The sequence below is a fragment of the Vipera berus genome (genome assembly GCF_964194415.1).
Source record: "Vipera berus genome assembly, chromosome: 12".
In the NCBI taxonomy this organism is placed as follows: Eukaryota; Metazoa; Chordata; class Lepidosauria; order Squamata; family Viperidae; genus Vipera; species Vipera berus.
In genome coordinates this window covers 15,935,512-15,957,872 of record NC_138215.1, presented here as the reverse complement: position 1 = coordinate 15,957,872, position 22,361 = coordinate 15,935,512, and the positions used below count along the sequence as shown (strand labels likewise).

The following is a 22,361-nucleotide window of genomic DNA, read 5'->3' as shown; positions in this document are numbered from 1 at the left end:
TTATATTCCTTTCCCAACTCTGTTTTGCCTCTCTTAATTTGATCTGTTCTTTAAAAGTTTTGGAAAGTTGAGTTTCAGAGCACCTTCTCGTCAAGTAGTTTGTTGATCCCATCGCAAATTTTTTTGAGGTGTGGGCGGCATTCACCATCCAGGCTGTAGAGAGCAGTGAGGAATTCAACAGCTGCAAAGTGATCAAAGACATGGTTGATCCGTGCGTGAGACCTGGCTGTCAGGTGCCGTTCTACAAGTTCATGGACCAGATCTTTGCACTCGTTCAACAGTCCCGAAAGAACATTCTTGTCAAAGGTGAAGTCCACTTCGTAAAAACTGACCACTGTCATGGCTGCCTGATTCAGCTTCTTGCGGAATTTCTCAACAATCTCCAGCTCGTCCGCATTGAATTGGTTGTTTCGGTAGAGAATCCCAATCTTGATGGCGACTTTGATCAAGTCCTTCATAATTTTGTGGGCTTCTTTCTTGTTTTTCATGTGCTCGATGGTCACTTTGTACAACTCGTCGAAGATTTCGCTGCTGGTGTCGTCAATCAGCATGTTGGCCATTGTCTTGCTTGCCATCTTGCTCAAAACCTTCTTCTGGGCTTGTAAAGCGAGACTCTTGGAACTAAAGTGTTCAGGACCTGAGGGACACAACACAGCAACAAGAAGATAAAAAAGGAAAGTAAACAAAGGGAAAGAGAATTAATTGCAAGCCATTTGTAATAAATCTCAATTTAACATAAGTGCTGTCATCTTTACTTCATTTTTGTTTTTAACCTAGGAAAAGAAAGCTATTCGGCAACCAAATAATACCAAATATTCATTTCAACATTTTTCATATTCTATCAGATAAAAATATAACCTCACAATGTTGTAGGAGATTTATTGCTCAAGCCTATACACAAGAATCTAGTCAACTAAAGTTCAGTACTAAATTGGCGCCAGATGAGAGTCAATGGGATTCATGAGAGGTTGGGTTTGAACCATTTGTGGGAACGTAAGGATTCTAAACTGATGATGCGCTTAACTCCACCCCCTACCTCTGCCTGCTCTTCTCTCACAAATGTGGATGGGACAGAAAGAAAGTGCCCTATTGGCCATTTTTCATATGCACGTTAGAAGGTGCATATACCTTATCATTTGAGAATCTGGAACAGCCAATAAAAGCTTAAAACGATCAGTGAATGACTTGCAACCAAGCTATTTTGTAAAACATTTGCTGCTTATTCCCGCTCCCTTTTCCATGGCAATTAGAAGCCACCAATAATCCATATATGGGCAGAAATGCAAACCCAACTGGTTGTGTACTTGACTAACCTTGTGTGGAATTGAGGGGGAAGCATACAGAGGCTTTTGAAGCCATATGGTGCCCCCCACCCCTTTTTAGAAAAGCAGGATAAATAGTAGGCGGTGAGAATTGGTTAAGCAAAGCCAGTGAAAGCTGTCAGATTTTTTGCTATATCCAAGTTGCTTCAAAGACGTGCCCATTTTAGTCACTGGGAGACACTGTTGCTTCGTGCTCAGTGGCAGGGAGTCCCATTTCCCTATTGGGAAAAATACCAAAAGCCACAAAATCAGGCAAAGGAGGGGGTTTAAAATTCAAAGAATACATATTTAATGGCATTCCTCTTTAATGGTGTTACTCTTTATCTGAGGTGCCTTTGTGCCCTTCAGTGTTGTGGCCTTCAAGCTGACGATCTGGACCTCGGGCAGCATTTGTGTTTGTAACCCATCTGCAAAATTATATCCCTTAGGTTCATTTTGTTTTTAAATCTCCCTTTTAAAAGTGGATTTATGCTGGCCATTTCTTGAAGCTTCTTAAAGGGAAAGGGAAAAAAACACAAAAGAAAGTTGATAAGTTTCTTTTCTCTTTTGTCCAGCTGTGAAACTGCTTACGGAATTCAAATGGGCCATTTCTGAGTTTTGCAATTTACTGCTTAAGACCTCTAAAGTAGCCCACTATTTATTTGAATGAATATCTATTTAAATTAGGGGGGGAGAGGTGTTAGCAGGCCAGTGGGGGCAGACCAGCGTAGCTGATCCTCCTCAGCACATTTTTAATATTCTAAACAATTGGGGAAATTACTGAAGCCATAAAATTAAGAATAGAAATGATGAATGAATGGGGTGTTTGAACTGCCAATGGACATCTGCATTCATTTTGAGAGGGGTCAGGATTCCCCCACCCCAAATATGCCTTACCCTTTTTCTTCATGTTCTGAGAACTAGCTTGCCAATGATGGTCACTCTGAGTTCAGGCCAGTGGCCGGTTTGTTAGAGGAGAAACAGACTGGAATGGTAATAATTCAGTTAATAAGCACTCGGTGAGAAAACCAGAGTTTAGAAAGTGGGTGTAGGAGATGACCAGGTGGAAGGCAGGGTCAAAGGTGTCAGCAGTGTGCAGTCATTATGTTCCCACCGAAGTCCAGGCCCTTGTGAATTCTGTTGACTCTTATCTAGCACCAATTTGGCTTGACCATTAGATCAGATTTTTGTGTATAGGCAGCATGAAAGAAACTTCTAGTGCTTTGAACTGCCCTATTCAACTTCAATAGAGGACAACGTTTGTAGCCTGCGGTTGAACTGAGGGGTCCTTGGCGCTCTCTGAGCTTGGTAGTTTTCTTGCAGATGTTTCATTACCTGACTAGATAATGTCGTCAGTGGTAGGGATGTTACCTTGTCAGGCAATGCTATGTCTGCAAGCCAACAACCAAGTTCAGAGAGCATCAAGGACCCCACAGTTCAACCATGAGCTTACACATATTCTCTTCTAATGAAATTTGGAAATTCACCTAGAACTGGAATACGAGACATCTCTTTATCTGGTACCACCAACCAGGACCTGCCTTATAATTACGCTGTCTTAATTACTTAAAGACTGGATTTGTTCACCTATGGCTAGATCAGATCCCACTTACCACCAGGATTTATACAATATGTTAAGCATGCTTAGTTTTAACGTTCATCAGTACTTTTCCGAGGGTTGAAATATCCTGATGGGCACAGCCTGCTTATTTCATAAGTTAATATTTTAATGCTTTGTGCAAAGCCACACTGTTTAGTTGAGTAACCAAATTAGGGCTTTTTCTAATGTGACCCCCTGTGGGGGTCAATATATTTCAACTCTGCATCTGTGTGAACTTTAAATCAATGGATCAGAAAGAGCAGAGGATATTCAGGGCTATTATTGATACAACCACTGAGACTATAATTACAGATAGGAGAGATAGGATACAAAAAGTCCTTTAAATGGAATCTTCTTAAAATATTTTCTTCGCCCTTCCCATATCATAAATGCAGACTATGTGAGCATCTGTGAGATTCCCAAAATATTTTATCTCCAGATGGCTGAACAAAGTGTACAAATTGTTACAGGGATTTTTTCCCCATATGGGGTGGTTCAGCTATGTTATTTGCATGTAAATACGGTTCTTATTCAACACAGGCACTACATGCATGGAGATATACAATGCTCAAAAGCAAAACTTTGGTATTTGTTCCAAGATGCAAGAAAAATTAAACCTGAGCCTTTGCTAATAAATGCTGCAGCTGAATTAATAAAGACTACTAAACCTATAACCATTGCAACAAACCATGGTTACATGATCAAAATTCGGGCCCTTGGCATGTGTTTACAATGATGGCATGTGATCACCATTTACAACCTTTTCAGCTGGCCCCTGGCAAGCCAAATCAATGGAGGAAGCCAGATTCACTTAACGTCCATGTGGCTTGCTTAACAACTGCAGTGATTTGCTTAACAGCGGTAGAAAGAACAAAATTGGGTATGGTTCATTTAATGACCACCTTACTTTAGCAATTCTGCATTGTAACTGTGGTATGCGGCTGCCAAAAAAGCCAACCCAGTGCTAGGCTGCATTAACGGGGATAGAATCAAGATCACGTGAAGTGTTAATATCACTTTATATAACGCCTTGGTAAGGCCACACTTGAAGTACTGCATTCAGTTTTGGTCACCATGATGTAAAAAAGAGGTTGAGTGCAGAGAAGAGCAACAAAGATGATCAGGGGACTGGAGGCTAAAACATACAAGGAATGGTTGCTGGAATTGGGTATGTCTAGTTTAATGAAGAGAAGGCTGAAGGGTGATAGCAGTGATAGCAGTCTTCCAATATCTCAGGGGCTGCCCCAAAGAAGAGGGAGTCAAGCTATTCTCCAAAGCACCTGAAGGCAGCACAAGAAGCAACGGATGGAAACTAATCAAGGAGAGACGCAACCTAGAACTAAGGAGAAACTTCCTGACAGTTAGAACAATCAATCAGTAGAACAGCTTGCCTCCAGAAGTTGTGGGGGCTCCAACACTGGATGTTTTTAAGAAGAGACTGGACAATCATTTGTCTGAAATGGTATAGGGCTTACTGCCTGAGCAGGGGGTTGGACTAGAAGACCTCCAAGTTCCCTTCCAACTCTGTTATTCTATTCTGTTCTATTCTATTCATAAGTCGAGGACTGTCTGCACTTAAGATAAACTTGGAGGGAATAAAGCTGTATTCCTCACTTTTTGCCAGGAATTACTGTGACAGTGACTTGGTTAACTAAAAATGCTCTGCCCTTGGCTCAAAGCAATTTGGTTTAACAAGCTGAACTTTGTACTTTGCAAAAATATTTAAATAATTTTTAACAGTGCAATAACTCACCGTTGGTAGGGTGTAAACAAATGTCAAGAAGAAATATGCTCATGAAAAAAATCAGCTAAGCATAATAATTCTAGTAAGAATAAACACGTTAAATCCTCTCGGTGTAGCGAACAGGGAGGTGAAGCAATGCTTTGGCTTACAGTAATCACGCCGCTCTTGAGAGTGTGCATGAAATAAAGCTATGAAATACAGTTTACAACTCTGGGTTCAAGGGCTTGCTCGCTTAGAAAACTGGGTTCAGAATCATGCTAAGACAGATTTTAAAAATCATGGTTTAACAAACTGGAATGCTTGCATTCACTCAGAACATTTGAAGCTCAAATCCAACTACTGCGGCTAAGCATGTTGCTGGAAACTCATCAGAGCAATAATTGTAAACTCATGTTTAATTGGAACTAAAGCTGATTAATGTTGTTGGGACTAATTTTGAATAAGAAAGCAGTCATCAACCATGCCCCTTAATTCTCTCATCAGCATTCAAGGCGTGGTATGGATTGTTAGTCAGCCTGAGTTTAATGCTTTATATTTCTCTTTTGACTATTGTTTAAAAATAGCCCTGTGTTTGTTACATAGGGATGGAAATAGATCTGAATAGAAATGGGGATGAACCATGAGCATTGTTCACTCATAATGCTAAAATCTAAAGTCTGATCTGCTGTGTAATTCTTTGTCTCTGGCAATTCTAATTGCAACCCCAAACTTGTCAAACATCTCCCAAGCTAAGCCAATTGAGGCTGGAAGCTGTGGATATTTACACACAAGGAAGCCCCTTTAGAAGACTGAAGGCTAGAACATTTAGGAAGAAACCACTGGCAAACCACTTCTGTATGGTGGCCAAGAAAATGACATGGTTCTTGAAGTCAATGAAGTCCTATCAAGGCAACAGGAGAAAGGGACAGTAAAGGATGAAATGGTTAGATAGTGTCATCAACACAATGGACATGAATTTGGGCAAACTCTGGGAGACAGTGGAGGACAGGAGGGACTGGCATGCTATGGTCCATGGGGTTGCAAAGAGTCAGACATAACTTAGTGACTGAACAGCAACAGCAACAACAAAAATCAAATGAATACAAAAGTCCATAGCATCAATCAGAAAAGTTCCTTCCTAAGACTGCTCTACGCACGGATTGACTTGCGAGGGTCACTCATCAGACAAATCCAAAATACTTTTAACGTGATTTGTTCGACACACTGCATGGTCCTGGTTTGCAGACGTTAACCCACCCTGGATGGGTTCACACATTTTGCTAAATCCCAGACAAAAGCTGCAGGACTTTCTTATGCTCTCTTCATCCTGTGGCTTTGATTAACCTCCAGATGGGTGAAATGTCTTGAAGAACCCAAATATCTGACTGCTGATCCTGATAAAAGTATGGTCTGAGTCCAAATATGCTTTCTGTTCATTGCAGTGTTTTTTTCTACAAAGACCCACCTGTTGCTCTCTTTCCGTTGTTCCAGAATCTCAACCATCTCAAGTGAGAATTCATGGCACTCCTTGCCATAAGATCCTTTGCCTTTTAAGGCATGGAAACTATTTTTGTGACCCTTTAGCTTTAAAGGGGAACAGCGAGGGGCCATTCATTCACAACCCTGGGGTGAAGCTTTGGGCATGTCTGATACGTTGGTGGATGAAATATTTTTTTTAAATAAAAAATATTTGGGAAAAGTAATGGGGATCTCAAAAAATGCTTACATCCCCCCTCTCCTCCCATATAAGGAATATAGGCCACTTCAGAAATTCATTTAGGCCAAATACAGCCAATTAATAAATCAGACTGTTGTGTTTTCAGACTTCCAGATGGTAAACCCGCCACCTTTTATGGGCACGGATAAACTTTTAGCAGAGAACTAACAAACAGAATCCGTAAGTCATGTTTCCAGCACAATTTGAGTTGTTCCTCTAATGCAGAGGTCCCCAACCTTTTGGGCACCAGGGACCAGTTCCGTGGAGAGAGGTTTTTCCATGGACTGGAGGATACGTGGCTTTGTGTGCTGCCTGCATCCCATGGATGGGGCTTTGCTTGTTTGTGCAGACTGGTTATTGGCATGCCGTGGCCCGGTACTGGTCCACAGATCAGGGGTTGGGCACCCCTGCTCCAAAGAACCCAAATTTAATGGGTACCCTGGTAATCTCCTAACGACATCATTAGATTAATGCTAGTGAGACCCGGCTTCAAATCCACTTCGGTTGTGGAAGCTTGCTCAATAGTTTTGAGCCAAGTTTGTCCAATCAATGCCTACTGCAGGAACTTTGGGGGAATAACGAGAGGAGGAAGTAGCACATAGGTAATCCTCAATTTATGATTGACTGCTTAGAGTTCCAAAGTTCCAATGGTTGCCCCCCCCATGATACACATACACATAGAAACACACACACACACACACACACACACACACACACACACTCTACATAGCACTGTAACTGCAAAGACAAGATGAAAAACTATGAAGAGCTTGGACAATGATTTATCCGGAATGGTATAGATCTCCTGTCATGGGCAGGGGGCTGGACTAGAAGATCTCCAAGGTCCCTCCCAATCCTATGGTTCTATGTTCTATGAGCCAGTTTGCTATAAGGGTTAAAGTGCTGGACTAGAAACCAGAAGACTATGAGTTCTAATCCTGCCTTAGTCATGAAAGCAGGCTGGGTCCCTTTTGGGCAGCCCCCCCTCTCCACACAACCTACCTCACAGGGCTGTTGTTGCATCTGCTGCCTGGAGTTGCACAAAATCAAAGTGGCTAATAACCTTAATCTATTTATTTATCAATGCTATTGGTATCCTACCACGATCCTATCCAGACTCTCAGGATACATAATGGATAGGGGACCCAAAAGAGCAAGGCCAGTTACACAAATTGATATTCGCTCAGTTCCAGGAGTTGCAGGCTGTCCTTGACTTACAACAGTTCGTTTAGGGACTGCCCAAAGTTGCAACGGCACTGAAAAAAAGTGACTTAGGACCATTTCCCACACTTAACAGCCGTGGCAGCAGCCCCGTGGTCACCTGATCAAAATTCGGATACTTGGCAACTGATTCATATTTACGACGGTTGCAGTGTCCCCTGTGATCCCCTTTGGCGACCCGATAAGCAAAGTCAATGGGGAAAACCCAGATCCACTTAACAACCGTCTCCCTAACGGAACTCCTGCAGGGATTCACCTAATCCCCGTGGCAAGAAAGGTCATAAAATGGGGCAAAGCAAATGCCTCACTTAAACAACATAAATCTGGGGCACATTTGTGGTCGTAAGTTGAGGACTACCTGTGTTCTTCCACTCTGCTGCTCTGGAGTTTGAGTTTTACCCATTTTCCAGAGGGGCCCCTTCTGGCTTGATGAAAGCAAGCTATTGAGGGTTTAGCGCGTCACCATTCTCCCATCCTGGTTATTTATTTATTTGCCAATGGCCCTTCTTCCACAAATGGTTTCTTGATTAGGTTTTTTTTCTCTCCAGGCAGAGGGAAGAAACAAATGTTGATGAAGCGTTCCTACCTTTCAGCCAAGGTTTCCAGATTGGCAGTTAGTAGGGGAAGCCAACGAGGGGGGGGGGGAAGGAGGGGGGGATTTGCTGTGAAAGTATTGCACAAAAAAGCTGGCAACTAAAGCCAGAGCTAGCTTTTCTAGGGTTCATTCATGCCTGTCCTTCCATGCACAAAATTTGGCAAGCAGACAACATCACTTGCAATCAGGGCAGTGTCTACTCTAGGCTTGCTGCGTAAAGGATAGCTGTGACCCAATATTTTTCTTGAATTAAACCCATCATATATATCTGGGTGTTTTTAACTATCACCTCCCCCTGCTCCCCGGTAACATGAGAAGCAATCCATTTTTTTTTCCATATAAAAATTGGGAGGTTATCCTGGAAAGAATACAAACAAGCTCTGAACTCTTTCCTGGCCTGGTAATAAGGACCGTTAATCATAATTTAAAAAGATGATTTCCTTGTTACAATAAAGCTTGGATGTTCTTGGCAACAGCTTGCCAAATTGCCACACAGCTACTTCATAGCTGGCACTGTCTGTAAGAGCTGCTTAACAGGCAGGAATCCAACAGGCCCAGCTTTCCAGCCCAGGGACTGAGTGAATCAAGACACACTTCGAGAACTGAAAGTCTACACCACTTAAAGATGCTGAGATTGTACGACACTGTTCCATAACATTGCAAGGTATATGTGCAAAACGTTGTATTATTGATCAGTGCTTATGGGTTATCAAATTCTATGCTGGTGAATGTTTGGTTCACGCAATATACTAAGCCAAAGAGTTGCGATTAATGGTTTGTAGACTATGGCCATCAAGTATGACACCTCTTCAACTTCATTGAATGACCTGGAGGCTTATCCAATAATGGTCACGCCTCTGGGCATTACCCTCATCTATCATATTCTTGGCAAAGATTCTTTTGGCATTATGAAAATCCTAGAAACTCTCCTGGCCTTGCAGAAATATGGGTCCCCCCCTTAATTCTGATAGAATCACAAGCCACGTTTGAGAAGAGAGAGGCTTTATTGGTGAGATCCTAGTAGGATCACAGTAATTTACATATGATGATCCTGTTTGCCCTTTGTTTTCCTTCCTCCCTTTAACAATTGTACTGTAAAGGCTTATGAATCAGGGGAGTGTAAATCAATGTGTATCTCATTTTTACCTCTAACCTCCAGGAGCTTTTAAATATCGTGTGACTTTCAAGTTAGAAATGTAAGGTTTGCCCAATGCCAGAAAACATCACTTTTCCTGCATATCTTTTGTTCATATCAGTCGGGCTCAACTTTCAGACCGCCAATCAAATACTAATATTTACTATGCAGGATGAATCACGAGGACTTTGTTTAACATCTGCTTCTATTTTCATTATGGAATTTACACTCACTTTATAATAAATAGCGGTTCCTCCCACCTCGCCTTCCAAAAAGTTGAAATTTTGAAAGATGGCTTCTCCCATCCAAAAAACTAAAACTCTGAAAAAAAAAAGCTAAAACGGTCTGAATCAGAGGCAAACGAACGGATGCAAACCCGTTACTCATTCCTCTTTGGTTGCATTGTTCAAAAGGGAAACAGGAATTCCTTAGTATGACTTTTTGCATTCCCCTTGCTATGTGACAGCACTTGCAAGTCATGAAAACAACTGTTCTATAGTTGTCTTGGTGACAGTTGGCAGTAGACAACAACTGAGATTAAAACAATTTAGCACACTCTCTCAGCACTCATTTTCAATGTACATAAAGCACTCGTCCATCCAATGTACAGTTGGCTGTAATGGGCCAAATCTGGCTTTTATTATACCCAACCCCCAAGAACATCTGGTTCAAGTTTAGCTGTAGTTACTTAACATCTGGAGAGTCAAGGCTTCTGTGCCAACTTTCATTAAATGCACAGTGGCGCAGTTGGTTCCCGCGATAGAATTTTAAATTTAATACCAAGTCTAGCCTGCAGAGCGGGCAAGTCCTTGAGATGCTTGTGAGTCTTTCAACTGGAGATGACAAACCCTCAGCAAGCTTTTAATCTTTTCAGGTCCAAAAAGGCCCAGGAGTCTCTGCGGAGGGTTACACAGCTCCTATACTGCCCACATAGTTTACCAGATTGTTTGATCCACTGCAAAATGCAAAATCCTTTTCTTAAAGGCCTCCATTCTCAGCTCTCTCCTTACCACTTGGCTGACTCATAGGTCTTCGGCACACAAAAGAGGCAGAAGAAAGGAAAAAAAAGAAAAGAAAAAAAAAAGAAAAGAAAAGAGAAGAAACCGCTTTCCACAGCAACCAAGATTTCTTCTGATCTCCATTACGAAACACGCAGCAATCACCCAGAACGACCCAAAATTACACCTTCCTCAACTTAACACGAAAACGCCACCTCACCGGCCGTCATGATGGCAAGCTGTCTTGGTGGAAACCGATACCAGGATTAGAAAAAGGTTTTTGGAAATGTGGCCGCAGAGGGGGAAAATGCAGAAGTTCTGCCTGTAATGCTGGAAATAATGTTTATTTATCAAGATTAGTCACAAGCAGTAAAAAGCATCAAGAATTAGGTTTCACGTCTGTATCAGCTGAAGGTGTAGCTTCATCTTGTACTCAGCTCACTACTACTATTATCACTACTCCCTAGGTGCACTTCTAGAATAGAGTAGAGTAGAGTAGAGTAGAGTAGAGTAGAGTAGAGTAGAATAGAGTAGAGTAGAGTAGAGTAGAGTAGAGTAGAGTAGAGTAGAGTAGAGTAGAGTAGAGTAGAATAGAATAGAGCTGGAAGGGACCTTGGAGGTCTTCTAGTCCAGCCCCCTGCTCAAGCAGGAGAACCTATACCATCTCAGACAGGTGAATGCCCAGTCTCTTCTTAAAAATCTCCAGTGATGGAGCACCCACAATTTCCGGTGGCAAGCTGTTCCACTGGTTGATTGTCCTCACTGTCAGGAAGTTTCTCCTTAATTCCAGGCTGCTTCTCTCTTTGATCATCTTCCAACCATTGTTCCTCATCCTTCCCTCTGGTGCTCTGGTGAACAACCTGGCCCCCTCTGCCTTGTGGCAGCCCCTCAGATACTGGAACACTGCTATCATGTTGGCTGCAGTATTGCAGGTGTGGCCTCACTAGGGTTTTATAAAGCAGTGCTAGTAGTTTGCGTGATCTTGATTCTATCTCCCTTTACCCCTCTTACACAAGTGTGTGCTTGTGTTTGCTTCAGATAGCCCATGCATCTGTTGAAGTGATTCACAACAGCTTAGGTTATATGAATTTGTTAGTATGTAAAAAAACATGATTTGTTTAAAATACCAGGCGACAAATAGAGGGTTCTCTGATTGTTACAGTTCTTACAGAATAAAAGGTAAAAGCTTCCCTGTCCAGTTGTGTCCGATTCTGGAGCACGGTTCTGTTTCTTGGCTGAGGGAGCCAGCATTGTCTGAAGACATTTCCATGATCATATGGCCAGCATGGCTGTATGCTGAAGGCACACGGAACACTCTTGCCTCCCCACCAAAGTGGTACCTATTCATCTACTTGCATTTGCAGGCTTTCAAACTGCTAGGTGGGCAGGAGCTGAGGCAGGAACAGGAACTCACTCCATCAAGCAGAGTTTGGGTCACGAACCCGGGCTGTCAGCTGACAAGCTCAGCCTTTTTAACTGCTGAGACCATTTTGCGCTGGGTCCATCTTAAATAAGGAATGCAGGTCAATTCATTTGAACCCGGAGGAGTTACATCCATTATAACCAATTTCATTTCATTTTATCCGAGTTTAAATCCAAGAGAATAAAATGGAAATCGTTTCTAGCCCAGCTGGGTTTGATATCCTGCTTGGTTTGGGTTGTAGCTGCCTCCCCCCCCCCCCCCGGCAAAGATTAAATGCAACTTTGGCCTTGCAAAAAAGCATTCCCTTCCCCACCCACTACTCAGATTCGCAAGATGCAAACTGAGTCACAGAGAAGCACTTTCAGTTCAAACCCATTAAAACTTCTTTCAGTTACTGGAGGGAAATGCTGTTTTGGATGTTTCAAGCTTTCATGGAAGGCAGATCATAAAGTATGACCAAAAGAGTTTATGGAAAAATGATTGCTAGATGTTGCAAATTAGATCGGAAAAGATACAAGCGCGAGGCAAATAAATTATACTCTGACTTCCCAGTTATAGTCCCATAGTCATAAATAAGGTTGAAATGCAGGAGAGAGTTTCCTGGCAACATTTATCTTCCCTCCACTAATCTGGAGAAGATGTCCGTGGTATAACGTAATGATCCTCTATTTTTTTTTTCATGTCAGGAGCAAAGAAAACATAGAAATGGTTTTGGAGGCTTCAGATGGCAGCAAAAGGAATTTCTGGACGAGGCAGCAAATCGATTTGGACAACTCCGCAGCTGGGTGCAAAACTCCATTTGGACGGCCAGCTGCCAGGTGGTCACATGTCTGAAGTTTTACCCCTCCTCCCAAAAAGAGGGGGGGCAGCATTCCATCAAAGCCGTTACCTCCCCCCCACACACACACCATCCCCGGTTGCAATAGAACCGAAAGTTAATTAAATGCAATTTCTCTCTTGCGCCAACTTGCTCAGCACTCAGCAACATTCAGAGCAACTGATTTTGTGGAAACTCTTGAGAATTCTTCTGGATCTCTTTCTACCCACCCACACCCCCCCCCCCGCTCCCAGCAGGCCTCTTGCATGCAGCCAAAGGAAGACCTCATTTGAGATTTCAGTCCTGTATTTTATAAGCTGCAGCCAACCTCTTTGCCAGATTAGGAACTTGCAAACTCCATCTTTCCTAGGACACTTTTTGACTAGTGTAATCACTTAAGTCAATGACTGTATTGATCCTTTTTCTGGATTTGCACAATAACATAACACTCCATAACCTAATGATAAATAATGTAACAATACCTAACCTAACAATACATAATAATATACAGTACAATACAGTACAAAACATAATATAACAGGTCAGACTTATTAAATGGAATATTTAAAAATTAAACATGTTTAATGATGGGTAACAAGAACGTAAAACTTTTGGAAATAAATGTATACTAGTTTAAGAAGGGTATGTATTTTAAGTAATACATTGTTTTCTTTCCCTTTTTTCCCCTTTATTCTCTTCTTTTTTTCTGGGTTTTTTGTGTCTTTTTTTAACTTGCTTTTTAAGACATGAAAATAGATTTAAATACTTCAATGTAATTAACCTTGGGAAAATCTTAACCAGTAAGAATGTTTTGAACATCATAGGGAAAACAAATTTAAATAAGAACTCTAAACAGGATTCATGGTGAGGCAAGCAAGGCGATCAGATGGAAAGGAGGCATGATATCAATGTGATTATTATTGGTAGAAATTTTAGAAAATTTTTTATATTTAATTGTTACCTATCAATGTAATAAGAATTGTATTAATTTAAGGTGGCAAAGAGAATGTTATTGGAAGAAGAGAAAATCAAGCAAAGCTATTATGTGGACTTTGAAATATAGAAACTGATTGTTAGTGATTATTTTGCAAATAGAAGCCCAGATAACACGCTGTTTACCAAATATTAAGGTGTTTATGTTTTTTAAAAAATCAATAAAATATATATATTTAAAAAAATAACAGGTCAGACTCCAGTAGACCAGAAGCAGTGAACCTCCATATACTCAACCCTGCTCTTGGTAGCAATAAATGTTCTATAGATTTGACACAGCTAGGGAAGTTTTATATATGTGTGTGTAAAAAAGACATATACATATTCAGAAGAGTGGCCAACTTCAAAACATAATACACACACCTGCCCGTGTATCAGTTCTAAGCCTTTTCCTCCCATTCTTTTAAGTCAGCAAGGCAATTGGATGGGTTGATACAATAATTCATTTATAGTTGCCTACAGCATCCTGCAGTCATGTAACCATGTTTTATAAAGTTTCCAGCGAAGGCAGCCCATAACGAGCAATAGATTTGGTTTAGGACTGCTGCGTTCGCCACAAGAAAGGTTGCAAAGTCCTGTCAGTCACATAGGGTAGGGTCCATTACAGTCCTAAGTCAAGGACTATCTGTATCTTCACAGGAGAGAGAATAACAATCTTATTGGGTATGGGGTATTTAATTGGTAAGGTAAAGGTTCCCCCGCACATGCGTGCTAGTCATTTCCAACTCTAGGGGCCGGTGCTCATCTTCGTTTCAAAGCCGAAGAGCCAGTGCTTGTCCGAGGACGTCTCCGTGGTCATGTGGCCGGCATGACTAGACGCCAAAGGCATGACTAGATGCCAAAGGCGCACAGAACGCTGTTACCTTCCCACCGTAGCGGTCCCTATTTTTCTACTTGCATTTTTACGTGCTTTCGAACTGCTAGGTTGGCAGAAGCTGGGACGAGTAACAGGCGCTGACTCTGCTATGCAGCACTCGGGATTCGACCCGCCAAACTGCCGACCATCTGATCGACAAGCTCAGCGTCCTAACTCACTGAGCCACCGCGTCCCTATTTAATTGGTAGGTCTAGTTTAATGAAGAGAAGGACTAGGGGTGACATGATAGCAGTCTTCCAATATCTCAGGGGCTGCCCCAAAGAAGAGGCAGTCAAGCTGTTCTCCAAAGCGCCTGAAGGCAGGACAAGAAGCAATGGATGAAAACCAATCAAGGAGAGAACCAGACTAGAAATATCCTGACAGTTAAAACAATTAATCCATGGAACGACTTGCCTCCAGAAGTTGTGGCTGCTCCAACACTGGAAGTTTTAAAGAAGAGATTGGACAACCATTTGACTAAAATGCTGTAGAGTTTCCTGCTTGAGCAGGGGGTGGACTAGAAGATCTCCAAGGTTATTTCAACACTCCTAGTTCTTCTCCATCATCATTGAACAGATATGTTCTTCTCAAAGCACAGTCTTAAGTTTTCCACCCACTGTTCTTTCCTATCCTTGATTTCCCCCCCCCCCTTCCATTCACATTTTAAGTCTCTCCTCCTCTTGAAAGGAAGTGCCTCTTTGGATACTAATTAACAGTCACAGAGCAATTTCATCCCCCAGCTCCTAAGACTGTGAACATCTGCTGCTTGTCTAGTTCCTTCAGCTACTACCCCATTTTTATGCCTTTCAACTTTGATGCTGGAGAAGGCTTCCAAGAATACCCTGGACAGCCAAGAAAACAAACCAGTAGATCATTGAACCAATCAACCCAACATCCTCTTTCAAGGCACAAAGGACTAGACTCAAATTACACTACTTCAGACTTAGCAAAGACTTAGCTTCTCTCTGGAGAAGGCTCTAGTCTAGGGGGAAGGAAAAAGAAGAGGATGACCAGCAACAAGATGGATGGACTGTGAGGACGAGCTGCATCACTGGAAAAGTTGAAGGACCAGGTCAGATCTTCATGGAGAAAGTTTACCCATGTAGTTGCTAAGAATCAACCATGACTTGATACCAACAATTCGATCCTCACTATTCCATTTTGAGGGAGACTGGAAAAATCAGGAAAAGACCTCATCAATTTCATCTAAGTGTCCTACACAGGTAGTCCTTGACTGATGACACACAATACACAAGCACACAAATACTTTATCATGTGACCACGGGGATGCTGCAATAGCCGTAAGTGTGAAAACTGGTCATAAGTTACTAAACAAATGGTTGTAAGTCAAGGACTATACTGTAAGTCTAGCATCTGTATTGGGGAGCAGAGAAAATGAGCAGTTGGTTGCATGTTGGTTACACCAGAGTTAACTTCTTTTCCTTGATCTTATGAGCCTCAACAAGACGGCCCTAATGAAATACACAGGTTTCCCCATGTCCTTGTTTTACCAGCTTTATACAGTTGGAGAATAACAACTTCAAATGCTTATGGTGAAATGTTTTGCCTGAGTCAGGGGAGAGTAATATGATTTTTTTAACCATGACATTTGCAACAAACTACTAACACCTCTTCTTAGCCCATTTCCAGATTGGACCAAAAAAAATAATCATAATTCTTTGGATAAATGAAGATCCCAACATAATTCTTGCTCACTGTTTCTCAGTTTTGACACCTTTTCCCAGAATTCTTAGCAATGACCATGCTGTCCAGGGAATTCTGGGTAAATACTGAAAGCGCCTTGGTGGAGCAGTGGGCTAATGCCTCCTTAAGTAACACCAGCTGCCTGCAATTAGTGCAGGTTCGCATCCCACCAGGCTCAAGGTTGACTCAGCCTTCCATCCTTCCGAGGTAGGTAAAATGAGGACCCAGATTGTTGGGGGCAATTAAGCTGACTTTGTAATAATGCCGCTTGGGGTGTGTGTGAAAGCCCTAATAAGCAGGCATATACATAGAATGAAGGCTACTGCTAAGCTTGTAAGCCACCCTGAGTCTTCAGAGAAGGGCGGGATATAAATGGAATTAAAATAAATAAAAAAAGCAAGAAGTTGCTAAGTCTGTACTTATAGTCTGTAAAACCTACGCGCTATTGACAAAAAAGAAAAAAATAGACTAACAGCCCTTTCTACTATGTATCTACTACATTCACTATATTCCTGACTGTAGTACGGTAGATATTGAGAAGATAAGGTATTTAATGTTCCTCGGGTCCTCGCTAATAAGTTTTTTTAAAACAAATATCCTTTCCATTGTATACTTTTGAAGGTCACCATTGTATTGTCTGCTGCCATTTTTCATTACCAAAATTTGTAAGTGTCTTAATTTTTTAAAAAATAGCTTGCCTCATTCACCAACCATCCAGGGAAGTCCAGTATTAAATCCTGGTGATTAAAGTGGTAAAAATTGTGTAACGTAAGAGTAAAAATATGCTGCACTGAGGTCAGACCTCTTGCAACAACATTTCCCAGAGTTCACATGTAATGTGAATGTAAATCCTGTAACCAAAATAGAAGCAGATTTTAAACAATTTACTCAAGGACTCATCCTTCATTGTAAACATTAGTCTTTGATTGGCTCCCTTAAGGTTGAGTACTACTAATATTAACGAGAGATATACAGGAAAAGTTTTGGCTTGATGACACAGGATGAACTAACTCTTTATCTTTCCAACTTGAAACAGATTCAGTTCAATTCTGAGTGTTTTAAAGTCCACATACGTTAAAGTTGCCAAGTCTGAGGAATACTGTTGCTGTGAAATGACAGTGGCAGGGAAAAGAGACAGACAATTATTTATTTCATATTTATGTTCCTCCCCCAGAGGAAGGCAAACAGTAGAACTACCTTCATGAAAACTCTTGGATTAATATCAGGATTTGATGAGGACTTGCAAGCCTCAAGCAACTGGACAGGACACAAAGCAACAGATGGAAACTAATCAAGGAGAGAAGCAACCTAGAACTAAGGAGAAATTTCCTGACAAGGAGGACAATTAACCAGTGGAATGACTTGCCTCCAGAAGTCGTGGGTGCTCCAACACTGGAAGTTTTAAAGAAGAGATTGGACAACCATTTGTCTGGAATGGTATAGGGTTTCCTGCTTGAGAAGGGGGTTGGACTAGATGACCTTCAAGGTCCCTTCCAGTATTCTGTTAATACTCAGTTTCCACTTCAGTCGAGATCAGCTGAAAGTGAAGATATTTTTTATTTATTTATTTTTATTCCATTTATATCCCGCCCTTCTCCGAAGACTCAGGGCGGCTTACAAGCTTAGCAGTAGCCTTCATTCTATGTATATGCCTGCTTATTAGGGCTTTCATACACCCCCCAAGCGGCATTATTACAAAGTCAGCTTAATTGCCCCCAACAATCTGGGTCCTCATTTACCTACCTCGGAAGGATGGAAGGCTGAGTCAACCTTGAGCCTGGTGGGATGCGAACCTGCACTAATTGCAGGCAGCTGGTGTTACTTAAGGAGGCATTAGCCCACTGCTCCACCAAGGCTCACTAGATATCTCCAAGCAGAGCTATAACTGCAGCTCTACAAGGATACATTCTTAAATCCTACACACTGGTCCATGCACACCCATCTTTTGTTGCTGGATGGGATAAGCGTGACTCATTTAATCCTTTTACAGGAATCTCCTTACCAAGAGCAGATTTGTCCATCCGGTCTCATTTGAAAACCTTACCTGGTTTCCATCCAGAAAAAGCAGCTGGTTTATGTAGCTTCGACCCAACGCCCAAATGCCAAAAGCAGAGAATCCAGGCTGGCTTTTCAGAAGCTTCAAAAACCCAGCCCCAAGGTGCCTTTCAACCCCAAATATCACCATGCTGGAAACATTTGCATCAGGGAAAGTTTTCTTCCACCGGGAGAATCAAAACAAAGGAATTGTATTTTGTTTTTTTTTTCAAACGCAGGGTTGCGAGACGAGACCGAATCGTGCAGATCTTGTGGACTAGGCACTTCTCGAGGCAAATATATTGACAAAGTAAAGAGACTGGGGATATTAGTGTAGCACTGGTGAGAAGCCAAGTTAGGTTGCCTTGAGCCATCTGCCTTAAAAGGTGGAATTCACAGATCCCCAAATGGCTTAATAACATGGGTTGATCAACTATGGCTAAAACAAGCCACAGCTTAACGGTTTTTGTTCTGGATGGGGAACAATGGAAGGCCGCCTTCAATCTGTCAACATGGGTTACATCATGTCATGTTTGTTTCCAGAAGGGCTAGATCTTCCAGGATCTAGCCATCCTGGAAACAAACATGGCAATGATGTAACCCACGTTGGCTGAGGAATTCTGGCAGCTGAAGTCCACACATCTTAAAGTTGCAAGCTTGAAAAACACAGCTTTGGTAAGGCCTTGGTAAGGCCACACTTGGAATACTGCATCCAGTTTTGGTCACCCCGATTTAAAAAAGATGTTGAGACTCTAGAAAGAGTACAGAGAAGAGCAAGAAAGATGATTAGGGGACTGGAGGCTAAAACATACGAAGAACGATTGCTGGAATTGGGGATATCTAGTTTGGTGAGGAGAATTGATTAATTAATTAATTAATTAATTTTATTTGTATACCGCCCTTCTCCCGAAGGACTCAGGGTGGTGAACAGGGCAATACATGTTAAAAACAGAATACAAAAATTAAAAAAGATTAAACAAGTGCCCAGAACTCTTAAATAGATTAAAACGCATTTAAAAGTAATAAAAACCCAACCCCCTCCCATCAGGCCAGGCCAGCTTGTTCAAAAAGATACATCTTTAGATCGCGCCGGAAGGAGCGAAGGTCGGGCGCCATCCGGAGCTCAACCGGAAGATGGTTCCATAAATCCGGCGTGCCCACAGAGAAGGCCCTCCCCCTGGGGGCCACCAGTCGGCATTCTTTGACCGGAGGCACCCTGAGGAGACCCTCTCTGTGGGAGCGTATTGGGCGGAGGGAAGTTGATGCCGGCCAGGGGTGACATGATAGCAGTCTTCCGATATCTCAGGGGCTGCCACAAAGAAGAGGGAGTCAAGCTATTCTCCAAAGCGCCTGAAGGCAGGACAAGAAGCAATGGATGGAAAGCAATCAAGGAAAGAAGCAACCTAGAACTAAGGAGAAACTTCCTGACAGTGAGAACAATTAACCAGTGGAACAACCTGCCTCCAGAAGCTGTGAATGCTCCAACACTGGAAGTTTTTAAGAAGAGACTGGACAACTATTTGTCTGAAATGGTATATAGGGTTTCCTGCCTGACCAGGGGGTTGGACTAGAAGACCTCAAAGGTCCCTTCCAACTCTATTATTATTGTTACTGTTATTGCTCTGATCTGTATGGTGTGCACAGATCTTGTGATGAGCATGCAAACATCCTTCAGCTACCATACCATACAATCATGAGTTTTCATTTCACTGGCCTTTGGCTTGACTCATTTTCTCTCAATCCGAGGTCAATCCTCTTCAGAAGATGTCCATGTTCAAAGAGGCCAATAGCCCTTCCCAAACTAAAGTGTCAGCTGACATCCGGTCATACAGCATTCACTCTTGTACAAAGGAGCGGCTGAAATCATACAACATGCCAAGAATCAAACCATATCATGGCTTCACATGCTGTGTGAAGTTAGCCCTAATGGATTCCTCATCGTGGCTAGGAGCCTACTTGTGGTGTTTTGATAAACAATGATTAAACGAGGCATGGCTTAGTGCAAGATATGAACCCACTCAAAGAGAGACTTCCAGACCGCCCCCTCCATTTTAAAAAAAAACAAGCCACAATAGCACAGGTGGTGTACAGAAGTCTACAAGTTTCCTATATTAATAGGGTTCAACTGAAAACGGCAACAAAACGTGTGTTTTTTAAATAAATAAATAAATAAAATAACCTGCCAATCTTCATAGTGCAATGTGCATAGTACTTTTTTTTACTAGGGTCACAACACTTGTGAGTTGCACACAACTGCAGGATCCATCCATCAGTTTTACAGCAGAGTGAAAATTTGGATTTGGGTCCCTGGATCCCAGACGTTACAAATGACAGATATGAATGCTCTGCCAAGCAAGCCATTTATCACTGCTGAAACCCAACAGGTGACAATCTAATAATTCATTTAAAAAGTTTTAGGCACGATGAAGTTCCCCATCGACTCTTATCAGAGGCGATCATTCTGGAAACCTCTTGGTCACCAATTCCAGCCAAGCGCCCCCACCCCCCACCCCCACCCCTCCGCTCCACAAGTGGTCTTCTGAGCATAGCCAGAGTGCATCTCCTCCCTCAGAGAGCCACTGATTACAGTCCTCGCAAACCACATCCCTCCCCACCAAAACACGTACATCGAAGTCGCTGGACTGTGCAGTACCCACAATTGTAGTTTGAGCCTGGCAGAGCCGGGAAGGCAGCCAGCCAGCTCTGGGCGACTCAAGAAACCCTGGTTTAGGGAAGCGTGAGAACTCGGCGACCCTGCCAGAAATCTTTTCTTCCCAGGAAGCAGCGCTACAGGCGGCGGAGAAAAAGAACCGACTCGCATCCTGCCTGTTTCCCTGCAGCCCAAATCTCCCTAGGTACCGTAGGCGCGCTCAGGCAGGGCCGGCCCCCAAGGAGTCTCTGAGCATGGGCAAAGTTTTTTTTCCCTCTGCCCCCTTTTTGGACTACAGCCCACTGGCGCACCGGGATCTGAAGCAAGGCGGCAGCGCGAAGCCAGAAGAAGGGGGCTTACCTCTCGAGCCAGCCCGCTTTGCCCACCCCCCCCCCCCCGCGTCTGTTCCTTTCCGCGTCTGCCTTACCTGGGGCGGAGACCAGGTCCCCGTCGCTCAGCTCCCCGGAATCCGAGTCCATGGCGTGGAGGGGAGCCGCCGGCCGCAGGGCAGCCCACCTTGGCAGGAGCTCCAAGCCCTGCGCGCCGCCCGGCCGCTTGCAGGACCGCGGGGTCCCGAGAGAGCGCCGAGAGACGATCCAGCCCCGCAGAGGGTCGCTTCCAGCGCAGGCAGCAGCAGCAGCAGCAGCGCCCGGTCCAGCCTGGTCCCCTCCGCCCAAAAAAAGCGCCGGTTGCCGGCTGGGGCGGAGCCAAGAGGCAGGTGGGCGGTGCTGGTTGCGGGGGGGGGGGGATGCACACAAAGGGGGAGGGGTTCCTGAGAAGGGAGGGCATGTTTCTGGAGCTGACCCTCCCTCCCTCGCCGCCGCTTCTTCTACCTCCCGTGGAGAGCTTGGAGTTAGTACACTGCCCTGACTGAGTTTCAGCAGCCCCCCACCCTCCTTTTTTTTTTTAACCAGGGTGGGGGGTCTGCCCTTATTGCTTTGCAACCCTCTCCCGTAGATTTAGGCTTTCTTCGTTGCCTCCCCCCTCCCCCGCCCGCAACCCACCCAATACCGGGTCCCCCTCTGCAGATGGACGCTCCGCCAGCGCAAAGGCTCTGTAGCCGGCTGATCTCTGACCGTAAGGAAAGATTTGGGTTCGATTTGACTTAACAGAAGAAGCTAAACTTGGGTTTTCTCCGCGAGGTAGGACTAGAGCAAACTGCAGAGGGTTGTGTTCAGACAATGCGCTGATCCAGACAGCTTGGCTCGCAGCCTCGGGCGGTTGGATTCCCCCACACATACAGGCTGAGCCAAATCACAACCTTGATTTAGCATGTCGTCTGAAAGGATGGAAAGCCGAGTCAACCTTGAAGCCGGTCAGGATCGAACTCCTGGCAGTGAGCAGAGTCAGCCTGCAATGCTGCATTCTAACCACTGGGAAGGAAGGAAGGAAGGAAGGAAGGAAGGAAGGAAGGAAGGAAGGAAGGAAGGAAGGAAGGAAGGAAAAAAAATAACAATAGTGCTTAGACTTATATACCACTTGACAGTGCTTTTCAGCTCTCTCTAAGCAGTTTTATAGTGTCAGCCTCTTGTCCCCAACAATCTGGGTCCTCATTTTACCAACCTCGGAAGGCTGAGTCAACCTTGAGCCAGTC

At 43.4% G+C, this 22,361-nt stretch overlaps 1 protein-coding gene across 1 annotated transcript; it reads right to left on the bottom strand.

Moving 5' to 3' along the window:
- Positions 1–52: 52 nt before the first annotated feature.
- Positions 53–21,349, bottom strand: TNFAIP8L3 (TNF alpha induced protein 8 like 3). The gene is made up of 2 exons (XM_081337390.1): positions 21,195–21,349; positions 53–637 (listed from the first exon to the last, which is right to left on the bottom strand). Exons 1-2 carry the CDS (start codon positions 21,244–21,246, stop codon positions 75–77), a joined length of 615 nt encoding a protein of 204 aa, XP_081193516.1. The 5' UTR covers positions 21,247–21,349; the 3' UTR covers positions 53–74.
- Between the last annotated feature and the right edge of the window lie 1,012 nt (positions 21,350–22,361).